The 20,399-nt window shown below is 36.6% G+C and overlaps 1 protein-coding gene across 1 annotated transcript in view; it reads right to left on the bottom strand.

The window, feature by feature from the left end:
* The window catches only part of LCP2 (lymphocyte cytosolic protein 2), a 73,441-nt gene that overhangs the window by 16,494 nt on the left and 36,548 nt on the right, over nt 1-20,399 (bottom strand). Inside the window, exons 7-10 of the mRNA XM_043981453.1 lie at nt 5,702-5,894; nt 4,382-4,467; nt 3,635-3,701; nt 3,461-3,544 (exon numbers count right to left, since the gene is read on the bottom strand). Coding sequence (XP_043837388.1) covers nt 3,461-3,544; nt 3,635-3,701; nt 4,382-4,467; nt 5,702-5,894 — 430 coding nt within the window. The remainder of the gene's footprint in view (nt 1-3,460; nt 3,545-3,634; nt 3,702-4,381; nt 4,468-5,701; nt 5,895-20,399) is intronic.

Genomic DNA, 20,399 nt, shown 5'->3' on the forward strand with positions numbered 1-20,399 from the left:
AACTTTTATTAGCCCCATCCCAATGCCAAACAAACAAAAACCCTAGCAATTTTAAACTTAAAAATGCAAAAAACTACTATTGCCCCTTTCCCCTCCTGCTGTTGCCTTCCCCTCAGCCCCACCCCCAAACAAATCAGATTCAAAAAATTAGTTTAATCTTTGCTTCCCAATGTTCTAGCAAAGAAGGAGGTTTAATTTATGCCATTTTAGGCAACAATGTTGATTTTCTCATTGGATAGAAGAATCTTAGAAAGGCAGAGCTGGAAGGGCCATTAGAGATAATCTAGGATGAACCTTTGATGGCTTTGTATTCCAAAAATGGAAAGTGAGGTCTAGATAGAGGCGTGTAGCAGCTGTGGGTCCAGGGCCATATAAACCATAAGTAACCAAGTGAGGATTCAGGCCTAAATCCTTGGTCTCCCAGTCCAATGCTCTCTTGCCTTGTGTTCACAAGGGAAAAACAGCTTTTTCACTGAGTTAACCAATAGGATTTTTAATTTGCCTTTTTTCTTCTTCTAGTTTCCTTGAGCAGACCTTATTTCTGAATGCCTTGCATAGCTCAAATTTGCTTTTCTTTTGGAACAGTAAATTACTTCTCCATTACCTACAGGTTCTCTAGATGAATGTGGGATTATAAAAATGATGGTTAGGATTAGAAGACAAAAGACCATTCAGTGAAATTTCTTTGGCATTTTGTTATTTTGTTTGTAGGCTTCAGAAACCTTGTTCTTGTATAATAGAATCTCAGAGTTGCAGAGGCTTAGAAATGGACCTTTCAGGACTTCAGGATGATAAGCTATATGCCTAGAGTTTCATTTTCACAAAAAGATTGTTTTGTTGTTCTTCAATTCTTTTCATAAAATCTGTTTTCTAATTTAACTGGGTCTTATTGAGGACACGATACCAAGAATACCAAACAACAACAACAAACAAACAAAGCCCCACATAGCCTGTACCCTGATGTCCAAATAATTTTTTTCTTTTCTTTTTTTTTTAGTGAAGCAATTGGGGTTAAGTGACTTTCCCAGGGTCATACAGCTAGTAAGTGTTAAGTGTCTGAGGCCGGATTTGAACTCAGGTACTCCTGACTCCAGGGCCAGTGCTCTATCCACTGCGCCACCTAACTGCCCCCCAAATAAGTTTTAATAGAAAGTTGGATGATTTGCCCACATTCTCTGGGCAGCAGCTCTATTTTCTAAGATGTTACATTATGAGGGGGATGTTTGCATTCATACATTAGGAAAATTATGCATGAAGCATTGTGAAGAACAGATTAGAAAGGGTGTCCACTGGAGGTAGAAAAGGAAGGTGGAAAACTGGGATAAAATAGGGGTGATGAGGGCCTGAATGAGGGTGGGGGCTACATGAGTGCTGAAGAGGAGAGGATAGTCACAAGATATATTGTGGAGATATAATGGCAAGTACTTAGTTATAAGGATGGGGCAGCTAGGTGGCACAGTATTGCTGGACCTAGAGTCAGGAAGACTCAACCTCCTAAGTTCAAATCCAGCCTCAGACACTTAGTAGCTATGAAACTCTGTGCAAGTCACTTAACCCAGTTTGCCTCAGCCTCTCTCACCTGTAATATGGGCTAGAGAAGGAAATGGCAAACCACTCCAGTATCTTTGCCAAGAAAACCCCAAATGGGGTCACAAAGAGACAGACAGAACTAAAATGACTCAACCACAACAACAACAACAACAAAAACTTGGATGACTGAGAAAATGACGATGTCATAAACAGAAAGAGAAGATTTAAGTGGAGAGAAAGGTCTTGAGACTTAATAAAATGGGGAAAAGGTAAGGAATTCAGTTTTGGACAAGTTGAGTTTGAGGGGTCAGTGAGCTATCTACCAATAGAAGGAGTGCTTCTAGAATTGTATTAGTCATAGGGAGGAGAGAACAAAAACTATTTGAGGGGATAGCAAGGTTAAGGGGACATTTTTTTCCCCAACCAGGGGACACCTAAGCATTTTTTGTAAGTTGAAACAGAAAAAAACCTATCAGAAAGGGGGATAGAGAAGATTCATGAGAGAATGACTGATGAAGCAAGATCAAAGAGGAGACAAGTGGAGATGGGAACCAAGTGCACAGGTGGAGGTGTTAGCTTTAACCCTGAGGAAATCCTCTTACTTTGGGACTAGAGGAAATGTGGAGAAGGTTCATGAAGCCATAAGTTTAGAGGAGTGGAGAAGGCATAGTGGGATTTTGTCAAATAATAGGCAAGGCCATATGTGACCATAGGGATGGGAGTGAAAGTAGAGTTGGGGGCATTGTTATATAGCCATCTTTCCTAGTGGCATTGTTTTCATCTATGGAGGATAGATCATGGAATGGTACACCTGGAAAAGCCTTTGAAGGTAACATCTTTTTGTCAAAGCTTCAGTCCTATGTTTCCAAATGCCTGCCATATAGCTCCACCTGAATGGGCTTTAGGTTCCTCAAATTCAGCATGGCCCCCCCACCCCAATCCCATTCTCTGTTTTCGTGGATGATGACACCCTTTTCCCTAGTAACTTAGGATCCCATAAGTGACCACATCCTGTGGATTCAACTTTTGTCATATCTTACACCCATCCCTTCCTCTCTTCACCCACTATAACCACCATTGATCAACTGAATCCTATTCATCAAACATTTTATTAAGCACCTACAATAAACCAGTTATTATACCAGGTGCTAGAGAGAAAAAGACAATAATAAACTTATATTACAATGCTTTTGAAGAACTTCTATTTTAGGAAGACAAGTGGAGTAGGGACAATATGAACACAGAAAATTAAATGTACCATTTACTTTCTGGGTGGGGAGAACCCTATCAACTAGGAGAGTAAAGATAGGCCCCCTGTAGGAAATGAGACAAGCTGAGTTTTGGAGGAACATAGGGCTTTCATGAGGAAATAGTGTGGAGGTGATTCAATCCAGGCATGGGTTACAAGCCTATGCAAACGCAGAGAGATGGGAAATGAAGTAACACCAAGCAGGTCGTCATTATCATCATCATCATCATCGCCAACATTTATTAAGCATCTGCCATGTGATAATCAGCTTTACAATTATTATATGATTTAATCCTCACAACCACTTGGGATGTAGATGCTATTATTACCCCCATTTTACGAATGTGGAAACTGAGGGTGGGAGAAGTTTAGTGACTTGCCCAGGGTCACACAGCTAGTAAGTATCAGAGGTAGGATTTCAACATAGGTCTTCCTGAGTCCAAGGTCAATATTTTATCCACTGTGCCACCTTGTTGCCCAATAGGCACTTAGTAACAGTTTGTTGAATCAAATTGAATCTAATCTAATCCAGTTTTCCAACTGAAGTAGGACAAAGAGCCCAGGTCTTCTGACTTCCAGTTCAAGTCTGTTTCTACTCTTCCAAATGATTTTACTGCGATATACATAAGTATTTACAAATGTAGAAAAGGCCAGTACTTATGATATGTGACACAAACTCACCTATTCCCAAGGAATCTCTTTCAAATTGAGGTAATGTACGATCCAATGGTGGCTTTTTACTTCTGTCTATGGATGGTGCAGGGACTGAAAGCAAATCACAGTCATATAAATGGAAAGATCATTCCCTGGAAGAGGAGCATAGTGATGTGTGGAGAGATAGGTATTGGTACTTACAGTTGGGTGTTCGGTGGTTTCTACCTCTAATAGGCTCCTCATGACTGGATTGTAGAAGATTGGGAGGCTGTTCAGAAGAGATGACCTCATTATAGGCAATGTTTTGGGGCTGGAGGGGTTCAAACCTCATTAAAACTGTTGGTTTGTCTTCAATCTTCCTAGCATCTCCTTTCTGTGCCCCCTTCCCCCATCTCAGCAGCTACTTTTCAATCTCCTCTAATTTTTCTACCATTTTCAGGGATTCTTCCATCAGTAAGAATTTCATTTCTACCTCAGTAGGAATTTCAGGCTGTGTTAGCTAGAATTATGGGATTCCACAACTTTATAGTTGTGATAATGGCACTTAAAGTCAACTAGTCCAAGTCCTCCATATTACAGATGAGAAAAATGAGACTTAGAAAGGGGAAGTGATTTTCCCCACGAATGCATGTATACATTTCATGCCTTATCTAGTTGAAGAGTGAAAGATTTTATCTCCTGCTAAAAAGGAATTTCAGGCATCAGCCAGCAATAGAGGGAGCTATTTGGGGGATCTAGGGACTTTCCTGGTGTTCTTGGAAGCAGGTCCTATATATTGTTGTTATGTTAATCTGGTCTTGTTTATATTAATTTTAAAGTATTTATATTTATTTTAAAGTCATTTATTTTCAGTATTGGGAAATTGTAGCCCAGTCCAGGGGACTTCAGGCTAAGGAAATCTTTGGAACAGAGTAAAGATGACGTCAATTAAAAGCTGAAGAAACCTACTGTGTTGTTTCGGCCACCAATGGCTGGTAAGGGTCTCTGAGGGGGAACTGGAGGCTGCTGAGGGATTTTCCCAGCTGGGGGCCTGTCTGAAGAGAAGAACAACAAAAAGTCTTAGAGAAGACACGATGAAAGAAAAATGACAGAATATTAATAACAGCTTCTTAAAATGAAATAGTCACCCTGAGAACCTAATTGGGCTCCTTGTCTTCCACGTGCAACTTCTGTCCTTCTATTTAAATACCTGAAAGGGACCTTAGGGACCTCGGAGTCTAGCAAGGACTAGGAACTAGACCTATGATTTCATTGTTGTAGGGAGCACCTGGTCAGTTTCTCTACCAATTCAAATTGACACTTTCTTTGCAATTTGTAGTCAGAGATGTAATGATTGGAATGATGCTACCTGCTGGAGACTTACTGTAGGAAAGTTCCAACATGAGGAGAGGGCCTCTGAGGGCAGGACCATGTGGCTTTCTTTGGCATCAGGAAGTGACGTTGGCTTGTGGGAGGAAGAAGGGGGAGGCTGGCGCTCTGTCTCACTCTCTTTCCTGAGGACTCTGGTGGAGAAGGCAGCTAGAAATGCGCTCTCCCTTTAATATATAGATGTATCTAGGCCTTTCTTTTTCTCTTCACCAAATTCTTATTCTCCTTAATAAATGCTTAAAAGTATAACTCTTGCTAAAGCTTATAATTTATTGGCGACCACTCATTAGATATTTTAGACAGTATAGCTAGAATTTTAGCCCTTACAGAGAATTGTGTAGGGGCACTGAGAGATTATGAAACTTTCCCAGGGTCACATAACCAGTATATGTAAGAGGCAGGATTGGAACTCATATCTTCCTGACTCCAACACCAAATCTTTATCCATTATATCACACTGCCTCTCACAAAGCTGAAATGATAGAAGGGGAGGGAGCTAGAGAAGGAAAGAGAAATGAAAGACCTGGATGACACAAGCAGCAAGGCTTTCAGATTTACTTTTTAATTTTTTTTTGTTAATGATCCTGAATTAGGATATCATTGCTGTAGGGAACTCTTGGTGTGGAAATTCCCTCCTCCAATGCAGACTGGCAATTGATCTATGAGTTATCATTTTAGAGAATTGCCTGAAGTACTGAAAAAATAAGTGACTCCCCATAGTTACACAGCTATTGTGTCTCAGAAATGAAGCCAAGTCCTCCTTACTCCAAGGCTGACCCTTTATCCACTATTCTCAATCTATTTTGTCATAGTATCTCTTCTATAATAACTAAGAGCTTAATTGAAACTTCTTAATTCTACCTACCAGAGTTGAGGAAAAGCAAAGTCTAGACCCTTTACCTATGTACATGGAACCTGTAGGGATCTTGGCAGGAAGGATTGTGTTCTGCATGGCATCCTCATCATTGGAGGGAGGGGGCTCATAATCAGCATCATCTACTGGGTCAGGTTCCACCTCCTCACTGGGGGATTCATAATCTCCATCATCCTCTCCATCCTGATCTTCATTTGGGCTTTCATAATCATCCTCTTCCTGCCAACATATGATAATGACAGCAATGAATATTTTACATTTGCATACTGAGAACCAACCCATGTCCCTACTATCTTATCCTTATAAAATTTTTATGAAAGTAATCTCCACATAAAACCAAGGGCTTCCTTGATAGAAATGTGAAACAGGACTAGATAGTTTTCAAAGACAGTCTTATATAGCTGACCACATTTTTATCATTTCACAATTAACCAAATGGTAGAGCAAATACAACACTACTTGGTGAGTAAAAAAAAATCTGACTCAACAAAGTGAAATTCAGTTTGAAAATCTCTCTTCTGGTTAGGTATCTCACATGAACAAACTGGGGCTAGCGATAAATTGGTGAGGAGTGAATCACATTTGCACAATTATGTGACACTTTTAATGATCCCAAGCTAGTCACTAATGCAGAATGTCATCTTTGCATCACGTATATCTCCCAATAATGCTAATAGGCTAAGAATCTTATACCACTAGGATTCTAGAAGAATCAGAATTATGGTTAGCCCAAAAAGTATCTACATGTGGTTATAAATGGTGGCAATAATAATTTCTATTAGAAATAATTGCTTACATAAAAGAAGTGCTGGGGAAAAAAAAACACCACAGAGCAAACTAAGGACAGATACAACCAGAAATGGTTGGGAGCTAGTCATGTACTAAAGTACTAAAGTACTACGTGAATATTCACAAATTATTCAAAGAATTAATGGAAGGTTCCCACATTGTTGAATTGGCTCTCTGTGGAAGAAGTATGAGAACATCTGGACAAGAATTGAATAAAATGAAGAGGTATGAATATGTTGTGATCAGCATTAAGTAGAGAGTGCACCCATATTGAGGGTGTCACAAATTAAATGAGTGAAAGAAAAGGATCAAGCATTTACTTTGTGCCAAGAATGGTGCTACAAATGGAAAAGCAAGATAGTCCCTGGCCTCAAGGAGATTACATTCTAATAGAAGACAATGCATATAGAGGAATGGACAGCATTCTGGAAAATCCCAGGGAAAGTGAATGGACTCTTAGGGAAATTGATTGACATTCTCTTTGTAGAAACACTGGTAGTATGGATTTGATTAAGGTTCCCAGAGGAAGAGAAAGACAGCAGGGTATGGATGAAAGGAGGAGAAGATATGGCAGGGTAGATAACAGGAAGAGGGATGAATGTGAAGTATGGTTGGGGTTCACTATATATAATTGGTCATGTGATTTTGACATTCACTACAGTTTGGATCCAGAGAATGGTCTCTGAAATATCTCGAATGAATTTAAATGAATAAGAAAAACTTGTGAGACAGAAAGAATAACAATAATAATAACATATCACATTCAAATACTATAGAAATTTAAATTGCATAAAACTACATCACAACCACCCTGTGATATTTTGAGAGCATAATGTTCATGTTTCAGAATCACAGAACGTAAGAGATGAAAGGGAGACGTCAGAAGCTGGCTAATCCAACCCTGACAATAACTCAGATATGTGATCATACAACCATCTCTTTGAATACCTAATTCCTCACTGAGAACCCAGAGAACTGTGCTGGAATGGGGACAGGGATAATGGTTTCAAAGTACATCTTGTTCAATTTTGCAAGGTTTAAAATTTTTTCAATTGGAGGAAGAATGGAATGGGAAAGTGAGGTGATGCAGTTGATAGTGTTAGATTTTGGGTGAGTTTGAATCCCACCTCAGATACTTATTTGTTTTGTGAGTCTGGAGAAGTCACTTAACATCTCTTAGGCTCAGTGTCCTCATCTGTAAAATGAAGATTATAATGGCCTCACAGGGTTGCAGTGAGGATCAAGTGAGATACCATATGAAAAGTACTTTGCAAACCTTGAAGTGCTATATAAATGCTGCTTATTATTATTATTAATAACAGAGTTGCTACTATTATTATTATCATCATTATTACTTCCTGAGGCAGTCCATTTCACTTTTGGACAACTCCAGTTTTTCAGAAACTTTTTACATGGGGCTGAAATCTACTTTGGAACACCTCCCAACTATGATTATTAGTTAATGCCCTCTGGGATCAAGTAGAACAAGCCTTAATCCCTCTCACACATGATAACCTCAAAATGCCTGGAGATAGTTATTATGTTTCCTCTCATTTTTCTTTTCCCTCTATTAATCAACAAGTATTTAAGTGCCTCCTATGGATCAGGCATTGCTGGGAATTACAGACAAAAAATGTCAATCTTTGCTCTCAAAGAGCTTACTCCTCCTTCGTTTCTCAATGACTTGAAAATCTAGCTTCTGACTTTACTACTCCAATGAAACTGTTCTCTCTTGGGTAGCCATCAACTAATGTCTTTTTCCTTTATTCCATAACCTTTTTTTTTTTACCTCTGTGCAGTTTTTTATAGTATTCATCATTCTCCCCTCACTTGGGTCCCTGGACATTGCTCTCTTGGTTTTCCTCTAGTTTCTCAATGTCTTTTGATTCATCACCATTCATTGGCTGTGTTAAGCATGTAGTTATTACCCATTGTCTCTCATATGCTCTCCTCTCCTCTTCTTTCCTCTCCTCTCTCACTCTCTTGTTCTCTTTCTATCTGTCTCTGTCTCTGTCTGTGTGTCTTCTCTCTTTCTGGTATCAGTACATCCATGAGTTCAATTAGTACCTTTATATAGATTTCTCCCAAATCTAAAATACATCCTGAATCTGTCTCCCCAAATCCTACTACCCTTCACCAACTGTCTGCTGAACCCACCAAGATCTTAATCTCAGCATGTTTAAAACAATTCATTGTATTCCTCCCTAAGCTCACCCTTCCATTCTTTATTTATATAAAGGGAATAACTTTATTTCCAGTCACACAGGTTCACAACCTTGGAGGCCTCCTTAACTCCTTCTTTTTTTCATCCCCATATGAAGTTACTTCCCAGGTCTTTTCTATTTTTACTTCCACAACATTTCTCACTTCCACTTATTCTACACTCACGTGACTACAATAGTTCACTTCTCATCTGGACTATTGCAATAATCTCCTAATTGCTCTTTCTGCTTCCAGTTTCTCACTTCTTAAATCCATCCTTCATATAGCTGCCAAATTAATATTTGTGAGAGAGAGACTTAAATATGGCACTCCACTGCTTATGCTCAAAAATCTTCAATGGTTCCCTATTATCTCTAGGATAAAGCATAACATCTGAAGCCAAGCACTTAAGGTCTACCACAACCTGGATCCCACTTACATTTTCAGATATATTGCATATTGCTCTTCTTCTCAAATTCTATGTCCCAGATAAACTGATCTACCACCTACTATCCAAACTCCATATTTTCCTATCTGCCTGCCTTTGATTACACTGTCCCCTCTTCCTTCAATGCACTCTCTCTTTATTACAGCCTCTTAGGATCTCTATTTTGCTTGTATTTAGAGTAGCTTTATCTGCAATCATAATATCCTATACCTGAAAAAAATCATGTTGCCTCTGCGTGTTCATGATTTGTCTCTTTATGGCATCTCTTTAATGATGCTTAAATACTTCAAGGATTTCTAATGATGTGTACTATTCCCTCTATCAACACAGACTGCAACCCTTCTGCAGCTTAGTAGATGGTCTTTGATAGTTTCTTGGATGGAATTCTATCACCTTGTGCCCAGATTGGTTATGAATCTCTCTAACTTAGCTAGACTGATCCTCAAACAGAAGACTATAGTCCATCATTTGGCTTCTACTTGAAGACTTTCAAGCTTGGTAGGATCTGACCATCTTATCTTCTGCTGGAATTGACTGGAGAGCCTGAGGTCACCTGTATGCTAAGATAAGGAATCAGAAGAGGAGTTGAATGAAGGTGCTTTAATCATATAGATTAAAGTTTTGTTAGTTGTTAATAACTCACATGCCTACAGTTTGAAGACTCTGCCATTACGTATAAGGAAATTCATATCAAAACTATAGATAAAAGACCTACAGATAAGGAAACTGAGGTTCAGAGGGATGAAAACATTTTCCTAGGGTATGTCAGAAGACCCTGACAGGTCTTTTGATTCCAAGTCCAATACTCTTTCTACTTCATCCTATTGCTCCAAGAACGTGAAAGTATTTTGTCTTTGTTGTGCCCATGTCTGTTAGGATAAAGAATTTTATTATTATCGCCACAAATGTATCTTTATAGAAAGAACTCATAAAGTCATACTTCCTGAAGAAATACACATATTAGAACTATGAATCCTGTAAAAAGGTTATACATCTTAACCATCCTACACATGTATCATTCATTTAGCCACAGAATATCTCCATTAAATGAAAGTAACAATGTTGTCTAACCTACTTCAAATGGTTTTTGTACATTAGAGTGTGACTGGGATTTGAACAATAGAAAATCCATATAAATGTAAGGTGTCATAAATAGAATACTCATTACTTCTACCTACTTGAACATCATGTCCTTTCTCAAAGACCTCAAAAGCAAGAGAATTTTCTTTTCTTTTAATAGAGGAGTAATTCTAACAAGTAATTCTATTCCAGTTGTTACTGAAAAAAAAATCTGCCTAGAGTAACTGAGAATACGTATTCTTTAATGAGATAGTTCTATTGTATTGCCTAGCTTTTAGTTAATATCAAAAGCCGATTCATTTAAGCCAGAAAAAAAAAATAGTGGTAGCAGTGTTAGTAGTATCAGTAGTAGTAGTTGTTATTATAATGGTAGGAGGATTAAGCTTAGTAATAGTAATGATGTCATGATGATGATACCTTTGACTTAGTTCCACCATCATTGGTTATTCATGTACTGCAAATGTATAAAATATATGAAAATAAATGCATGAATATTGATAACATTAAAATACTTAATATTCACTTGGAAAACTTCTCTATTTAAAATGTCAAAAATAATGTAAAAATAATTAAAATAAAGCATGGCACTTTTCAGGGAGACAAGTGAAGCCAATTATGGTTCTGCTTAGGTTTAAGTCCATTATCATTTATTAAACAGAATTAAGTATGGGTTTCAACTTAAAGAGAGAGGTAAACCAAAACATCACATTAATCATTTGACATACTTGAATTATAGCAAACTATATGGTTCTACTGCAAAACACATTAAATATTAATATCTTTAAGGACTATAGAAAAAGGTAAAAAATTACAGAAGGCCTGTGGGTGGTTATGTTCCGTTTTGATAGTTTAAAAAGAAAACAAAAACAGGAGGGACAGGGAACTATAATATGGAAGAAAAGAAGAGGAGAGGTACATAAGATGAAGATTATGCAACTATGGAAGAAAGGAAGTAGGGAATCAGTATTCCATGAATTTTACTTTCATCTGATCTGGATAAAGGAAGATTGAACGAATCATACACACTCACAGATACACAGAAAAATTTGGCATAAAAATACAAAGAAATAAAATTTTCACATAAAATTACATTAAAAACAAAAGAAATACAAGGACAAGGGGCAGGAAGAAAGGATAGGACAAGATATGTAAGGGAATAATCATAAGAAAAAGAAATTAATTCTAGAAAGAGGAATTTGAAGTGTTAAGGGGATTAAAAGAAAAGGAAGACAGAGCAGGGGCAGGGCAAGAGAAAGAGAAGGACTGTAACAGAGGGAAATGAGCTGTTTCATTTATGGATCATTAAGTGTTAGGTAAACTCCTTTTCTTTTACCACCTTCTTATTTGTAAAGAGAGAATTGGAAGTAAAGAGAAGAAAGAATGGAGAGAACAACACATTTAACAATTATAATGGTGAATGAGAATGGGACCAACTCAATTATAAAACAGAAGGGGATGGCACAAGGAACGTAATCTCTGAAAATGTTATCTATAAGATGAACACTTGAAACAAATATTCACACAAAGTTGAAATGAGGGGCTAGAACAAAAATTATTTTGCTTCAGCTGAACTCAAAAAAGCAACGTTAGTCGTTATGATTTTTTTTTTGCAGTGCAATGGGGGCTAAGTGACTTGCCCAGGGTCACACAGCTAGTAAGTGTCAAGTGTCTGAGGCCAGATTTGAACTCAGGCACTCCTGAATCCAAGGCCGGTACGGTCATTATGATTTAAGGTAAAGCTTCTGTAAATATAGACATGATTAAAAAAAGATAAGCAGGGAAATTGTTGTTTTTATTTAGTTGTGTCCAACTCTTCATGACCCTGTGGACCATACTGTCCATGGGATTTTCTTGGCAAAGATACTGGAGTGGTTTGCTATTTCTTCTTCCAGCTCATTTTACAGATGAGGAAACTGAGACAAACAGGGTTAAATGACTTGCCCAGGGTCACAGTGCTAGTATGTGTCTGAGGCCAGATTTGAATTCAGGAAGATGAGTTTTCCTGATTCCAAGCCCAGTGCTCTAGCCACTGTGCTGTCCCCTAAAACTTTTCATAATAGCAATAATAGTAATTCATGTTTATTTGGTACTTTATAGTTTGCAAAGGCCTTATTACTTCAATTATGTCATTTGAACCCCCACCCATTTCCTTCCCCAGTGGATTAAGGCAAACAGAGATTAAGTGACTTGACCAGAGTCACTCATCTAGTAACTATTTGAGGCCAGATTTGAACTCAGGTCTTCCTGACTCTAGGCCAAATACTCTATCCACTGAGCTCCATTTAGCTAACTTGAGCTGGGAAATTACATTATGCTTAATGGAATCATAGATAATCAAGGTCAATCCTTATATGCATGTCTCTAATAAGAAGACATCTAAAATTAAAGGAAAAGCTAATAAGATTGGAGAGAGAAATTGATAGTAAAACTGTAATAGTGAGAAAACTTAATCTACTCCTTTCAGATCTAGACAAATCTAACCAAAAGATAAGAAAGAAGTTATGGACTCAAATGGAACTTTAGAAAAATTAGAGATGACAGATTTCTATTTGATTAGTGAAACAGAATAAAAAAGAATTTACACATTTCTCAACTTTACATGGCATATTTATAAAAAGCAATTGTATTGAAGCACAGAAACCTTTGTGAAATGTAGAAAAGTCATAATACTAATCATATAATTCAGTGATCATGATGCAATTAGAATTATATTCAATAAAGGGTTTTTTAAAGAAAGAATTAAAAATAATTCAACACTAAATAATGTAATTCTAAAGAACTGATGGATAAAAGATCAAATTAGAGACAATAAACTTTATCAAAGAAAATTACAACATTGAGACAACAAAACAGCATAATAAAATATATGGAATGAAGCTAAAATAGTTCTTAGCAGAAAAATATAAATAAGATAGACAAATAGCCAATCTGATTTTTAAAAAGAGAGAAGAAAACCAGTATTCATATCAAAAGTGAAAAAAAATCACAACAGTTGAAGATAAAATAAAGGAAATTATCAGCAGTGATTTTGCTCAGTTGCATACTAACAAAACAGATCACTTAGAGGAAATGGGTAAATCCTTACAAAAATACAAAACATCCAGATTTACTAAGGAATAAAGATACTCTTTAAAATTACCCAGTTATCAGAAAAAAGAAATTAAACAAGCCATAAGTGAAGCCCCAAATAAAGCCAAGACCATATGTATTTACAAGTGAATTCTATAAAGTATTCAAAGAACAATTAATTCCAATATTATACAAAATGTTTGTAACACAACAAAAACTGATTTTTGATAAAATATTTTCTTGATACAAGAGAAAATGCTTAGAAAATTACCAACCAATATCCCTAATGATAAATAAAGCAAAAAATTAGAAGCAGTTTACCACACAATATAAGAAAAGTGAAACAGTACAATTAGGCTAATTTTATATCAAGAATACAAAGTTAGTTCAACACAAAGAAGGCTATTAACATAATAAACCATGTAAATAATATAAATAATAAAAATATGATTTTATGAATAGATGCTAAAAAGTTTTTGAACAAAATTCAGCATCTGTTTTTATTAAAAACTCTAGAAAACACAGAAACAAATAGAACTTCCCTTAATATAATAGTATCTTCCTAAATTTAAGAACAAATATACACAATAGAAAACAGACACTTTTCTAATCAGATCAGGGATAAAGTAAAGAAGCCCATGATCATTATTATTTAATATAGTGTTAAAAATATTCACTGTAGTTATGAGATAAGAAAGAGAATGAGAGGAAGTAAGTATAGGCAAAGAAGAAGCAATTTTTTTTTTCATTTTTCAGGATATGATGATTTACTTAGAAAATTCTAGAGTCAAACAAAATGTTACCAATCAACAAAAGCATAAAGACATAGAAAGAGAAATTCCATTCAAAATAAAACTTAAGCTATAAAATACTTGGGAGTGCATCTACTAAGATGTACTCAACACATACACGAACCCAATTGTAAAGCATTTTTTATAGGAATAAAGACAGACTGAAACAATTGAAGAACCATTGATTGCTCATAGATAGGTCAAGCCAATATTATAAAAATAACAATGCTACCCAAATTAAGTTGCTTATTCAGTGCTATATCAAACTATGAAAGGATTACTTTATAGAACTAGGAAAAATTTAAAAAATGATATAGAACAAAAGGTCAAGAATCTCAAGAACAATAAGAAATGAAAAAAAAATGGGAAGGACAAGAGCCCATCTTTCCAGGTGCCAAACTCTACTACATAACAGTAATCATTAAAATACCTTGGTATTGGTTAAAAACCTAGAAAGGTGAACCACTGGGACAGATTAGATACACAATATGCAGAGGTAAACACAGTAACATAGTGTTTAATAAACCTAAATAGTGTCCAGGGGAAGGACACATTGACAAAATTGTTGGGAAAACTGGACAGTGATCTGGAAGAAATTAGGTTTAGACTAATTCCCCACACTATGTACCAAGATAATCTCTAAATGGCTGTATAACCTACATATTAAAAATCACATCATAATCAAATTAGAGAAACAAGGCAAAAATGACCTTTTAAATCTATAGATGAGTGAAGAGTTCATGACTAAACAAGGGATAGAAAGGATTACAGAAGATAAAATGAACAATTCTGTTTCTATAAAATTAATTTTTTTTTTCATGAGCAAATCTAATGTAGTTAAAATTGGAAAGGGAAAAACTGGGGAATATATGTATATATATCTTTTCTGCTAAATATCTCATATCCAATATATGTAAAGAATTGATATATATTTATGAAACTGAGTCATTTTTCTTTTTTTTTTTTTAAGTGAGGAAATTAGGGTTAAGGGACTTGCCCAGGGTCACACAGCTAGTAAGTGTTAAGTGTCTGAGGCTGGATTTGAACTCAGGTACTCCTGACTCCAGGGCTGGTGCTCTATCCACTGCGCCACCTAGCTGCCCCTTAACTGAGTCATTTTTCAACAGAAAAATGATCAAAAGATATTGACAAGAAATTTTCAAAGGAAGAAATATAAACTATCAACAACCCCATGAAAAATATTCTAAATCACTAAGTGGAGAAATATACATTAAAGCAACTTTGAGGTTTCTCCTCGAACCCTTCAGACTTGCAAAGATGACAAAAGAAGAAAATGATAAATGTTGGAAGGGTTGTGGGAAAACAAGCACACTATTATATTGTTGGTAAAGCTATGAAATTTATCTAGCCATTCTAGTAAATTATGTGTGTTATGTAAATTAGTGTATTATGAGAAATGATAAATTTGACAGTTTCAGAGAAAACTGGGAATATGTCTATGAACCATTGCAGTGAGAAGTAAGCAGAACTAGAACAATTTATGTAATACCAATAACATTGTTGAGAAAAATAACTTTGAAAGATTTCATAATTCAGGTCATTGAAATCACAAAACATGAACCCAAAAGATTGAAGTTGAAATTTGCCACTGATCTGCCAAAGAGGTGATGAAATGGTAAAACAAGCAAACAAAAAACTGGGTTATATATTTTTAGACTGACCAATAAGGGATTTTTTTTTTTTGGCCAGACTACACTTGCTTATATTGAGGCTTTTGTTTTTATTTTGTGGGTTTTTTGAAATTTTATTTTATTTTGTTCACTGGGGGAGACAGTGGGAAGGACAGATTACAAAATGTATTAAAATAAATATTCCTTTAAAAAGAAAATACAACATATATCAGATTGCTTTCTGTCTTGGGGAGGGGAGGGAGGGAGAAAAATTTGGAACTAAAAATCTTATGAAAACAAATGTTGAAAACTATCTGTACATGTAATTGGAAAACAATAAAATACTTTTAAGATTTAAAAAAGAAAATAAAAAAGAAAATATATCAAATAGCTCTTTCTTCTCATAGAATCTATTTTAAATGATATCAAAATGCATTTGGACTTGATAAGTATAAAATTCTTAATTCAAATGTAGTAAATAATAAATGTTTGTTGGCTGAGTGAGACTTAAGGCATCCAGCTCAAAACTGAGGGTCATATTGAACTAACAGATGAAGGCAATACCTATGGATACTTTGGTCTCCTCAAGGCAAGATACATCAGGCATGAAGAAATTGAAATAAGGCAATGGGGGCAGCTAGGTGGCACAGTGGATAGATCACTGGCCCTGGAGTCAGGAAGACCTGAGTTCAAATCTAGTCTCAGACACTTAACACTTACTAGCTGTGTGACCCTGGCAAGTCACTTAACCCCAATTACCTTGTGGTCAGATTATTGAAATTTGACTGACTGATTAGGATGAGCCACACCTGCTTGCCCTGAGTGATGTGTGCTGCTGATGTCAACAGGAGAAACCACTCTCCACAGGCAGTTTTGAAGGACCTCCCCTTCTGGGGGAGGAAGAGTAAATGCTCGATGAGGGGAGCTCAGTCTTTTCTGAAGTGACTTCCTTTCCGGTGGTGTGAGCAGCAGGAGCAGACGAGTCCTGTGGACCCTGGATGCAAAGCTGGTTTTCCATTGAAGCTATGGATCCCAGGTGTTGAGTTAACATATGAGCCCTGCTCTTTTGAATTAGCTGAACTGGAAGCGAGTTTGGGGATTGTATAGATTTAGGTTAGAGTTAGGAGGATTATCTCTATTTCTTTTTCCCTATTCCCTTGTCTTTGATTTTATTAATTTCACTTTTGCTGTTTATTTCATTCCCATTAATAAGACCTGATTTTTTTGTGGAAAAGAGACTGTTAGCCTCCTAAAGAGGCTGTTAGGCCTGGGAGAAATATCTAAAAAGGCATTTTGGAGAGGAGGGAGCTTTGGACCTAGAAGTCCCTCATTATTTCTGGGACCCCAATATTACGGTGAGCCATTCAATTAACTCTCCATATATTAAATTTGCCTCTCACAGCCTCAAAGAAGAAGAAGAAAAAGAAGAAGAAGGAGGAGGAGGAGGCAATGGCCAACTTACTGGTCCTGAGATCAAAGTTGAAATAGAAGGATACATTTGAAGCAACTAATACCTACACAATATCAGAACTGATGTAGAGTTTCAAAATTTAAAAACATATCAAGGGGCAGTGAAATGGCACAATGAATAAAGCACTGGCCCTGGATTGAGGATGACCTGAGTTCAAATCCATCCTTAGACACTTGACACTTATTAGCAGTGTGACCCTGGGCAAGTCACTTAACCCTCATTGACCCACAAAAAAATCCCCAAACCAAACCAAACCAAAAAAAAAAAAAACAACCCAAAAATAATAAAACAGATTTGGAAAGTAATTGAATGGAAAAATAAATCAAATATTAATCAGAAAATCTGGGTCAATCACATTAAGTCAGTAATGGAAAGACTGCTTTCTCACCAAGAAGGAGAAAGATTGATAGACATTCATAGAGTACTTGATAAATAGGTAAGACAAACAAACAAACAAAAAACCTACAGAAACTTTTGGAATTAAGCATGTATTCCTAGTGGGCAATAATGAAGGCTGATAATAAGCACACAACATTGGGTTTGTCATTTTTTTTTTAGTGAGGCAATTGGGGTTAAGTGACTTGCCCAGGGTCATGCAGCTAGTAAGTGTTAAGTGTCTGAGGCTGGATTTGAACTCAGGTACTCCTGACTCCAGGGCTGGTGCTCTATCTACTGCACCACCTAGCTGCCCCGGGTTTGTCATTTTTAACTGGAAGTAATGTCTCTCCAGATATAGCCTGTGGAACAGCTAAAATTTGAGAGTGGAATCAAAATGCCCTTCATGGGTAATAGCCAGATGAACTCAGCCAACATCACATCAAAAAAGAACAAATTATTAAGCCATATAGATTTGTTTGTGGGAATGGACGAATTTGTAATAGCAGTTCAGGACTAGGTTATAACCACTAGAAATCAGAGAAGCTTTATCCTTAAGGATACTTAACAGTGACCAGTGTAGGTTATACAACGGTATTCTACAACATGGAATTGTGCTGAAGAGTTTATTTTCTTAAATGGAGACTGAATTAAAAAGTCTCTCTGTTTCAGAGATGTTTTGCCTGAACCCAGCAACCAGAATCTCTTTATTTGTCCTTATTTGTGTTGTATAACATTCAAGTGCTTAAACATTTTTTGTTATTTACTTGCTTTTCAGTCATGTCTAACTCTCTGTGACCCCATTTGAGGTTTTTTTTGGCAAAGATACTGGAGTGGTTTGTCATTTCCTTCTCCAGCTCATTTTACAGATGGAGAAACTAAGACAAATAGGCTTAAGTGATTTGCCCAGGTCACACAGCTAGTAGTTGTCTGCAGCCAGATTTGAACTTGGAGTCTTCCTGACTTCAAGTTCACCATACCACCTAGCTACCCTACTTAAACATTGGATAACAACTACTATATAGAACCCAGATGTCAATATGACTCCTAAAAATTAATTTCATATAAAAAGCTGGGTAGAGACCTGGGTAGAGACTTCTATCTAGGAATGTGGTAGAGTTACCTGGAACTGGCCTTTGAGAGCCAATTGTTTTATTTTTAGTGAGAGCTTTTAAACCTCAGAAATAGGCAAATGCTACAAATAGGGGCTTGATTATTTTTTTGATGATTTACTAGACAGGAAGTTGATGGAAAAATGTTAGTAATGAAGATTAAACTTAAACATATGTTAAACACATTTTTTTTTAAATCAGAGAGCCAGTTAAACATTTATCACCATATCACTACTTCTACACAGATAAAACCCATGATGTCAGGAGTTCCCCATCTAGCTGACTTGTTCCATAGGGATGTTAGTGGGGCCCCTCCCTGCTGTAGAAGAATAAGGTTCCCCTAATTTACCTTTACTATTGCTTTAATGAAATAAATAAATTCAATAAAAGTTTTTTCACTACATTGTGACTCTTGTTGCCATGGTGTTCCTCATGATCCCCAACTAAGACATCCTCAAATTTCTGCCAAAGAAACTATAGAAACTATGCACCATATCACTGTAGGCTTTACAAATTTATCAATGAACAACCCCCTGAAACTTAACAAATATGACCTGGGCACAGTTATACCTTAGAAGTTTACTATTTTTTATGGGCTGGCAAATGACAAATCCCCATAGACTGCTAGCACAAACAGAACCATGGCCCATAATTGCTCAGATATCACAATGATCCATTAAAACTTAAGAACATTTTAATAATTGTTCCCATACCAAATGTTCATATTCTCCAAGATTCATGCAACAAAAAATCTTTCAAAATATAGAGACCTAGCAGAGGAAATCAAAGTCATATGGGAATAGACTTAAGTGTATATAATCTGTTATTCTGTCTACTACTGGAACAATACCTAGGAGGCTTTCAGTGAATTTCTATTTCCTACACACACACACACACAGGTTTGAGGAACTCTCTATATCAATGAAATCATAGGCCTAGTTACCCTGACCTGAAAATAAGTACTTTTGGTACATACTTTACAGGGTCATTGTGATGAGAAGATATTGTATATCCTTCCTTCTTTTCTCACTCTCACACCCCCTATATATCTAATCAGCTGCCAAATCTTGTCATTTTTATCTTTACAGCATCTCTTCCCATATGCCATCTCCTCTTTACTGACAGAGTCACCACCCTAGTTCAGGCTCTAATCTCCTCTTATCTGGACTGTTGCAATAGCCTCCTATTTGGGCTCTGCACTGCAAACATCACTTTGCTCCAGTCCGTCTTCCACAAAACTTCCAAAGTGATTTTCCTAAAGTTCAAGTGTAACCCTGTCAGTCCCTCTATTTAATAAATTCTGGTGGCTTCCTTTCACCAGTGGAGTCAAGTATAAACTACTCTTATCTGACATATCTTTATATGACAATATATATCCTTCCAGTGTTTCTAGTCTTCTTACACATTGTTCCCATCCACACTCACTACTTTCTAGGCATATTGGGGCTACTTGCTATACCTGATACTCCATCTCCCATCTCTAACCTCATTGTCTCTCCCCTTTCTTAGGAATGTCCTTCTTCACCTTCATTTCTTGGTTTTCCTCAAGACTCAATTCAAGCAGCACCCCCTATAGGAGGTCTTTCTCAAACCCTCAAGCTGCTAGTGCCTTCCCCATCCAAGGGAACATTGTACTTGGTCTAGACCTATGTATGTACTTGCTGGCTTCCCTATTAGAATGTAAGCTCCTTGAGGCCAGGTACTGCTTTGCTTTTGACTTTGTATCCTCAGCCCGTGGGTGAGGTACATAAATTCT

Source organism: Dromiciops gliroides, chromosome 2 (genome assembly GCF_019393635.1).
Source record: "Dromiciops gliroides isolate mDroGli1 chromosome 2, mDroGli1.pri, whole genome shotgun sequence".
Lineage (NCBI taxonomy): Eukaryota > Metazoa > Chordata > Mammalia > Microbiotheria > Microbiotheriidae > Dromiciops > Dromiciops gliroides.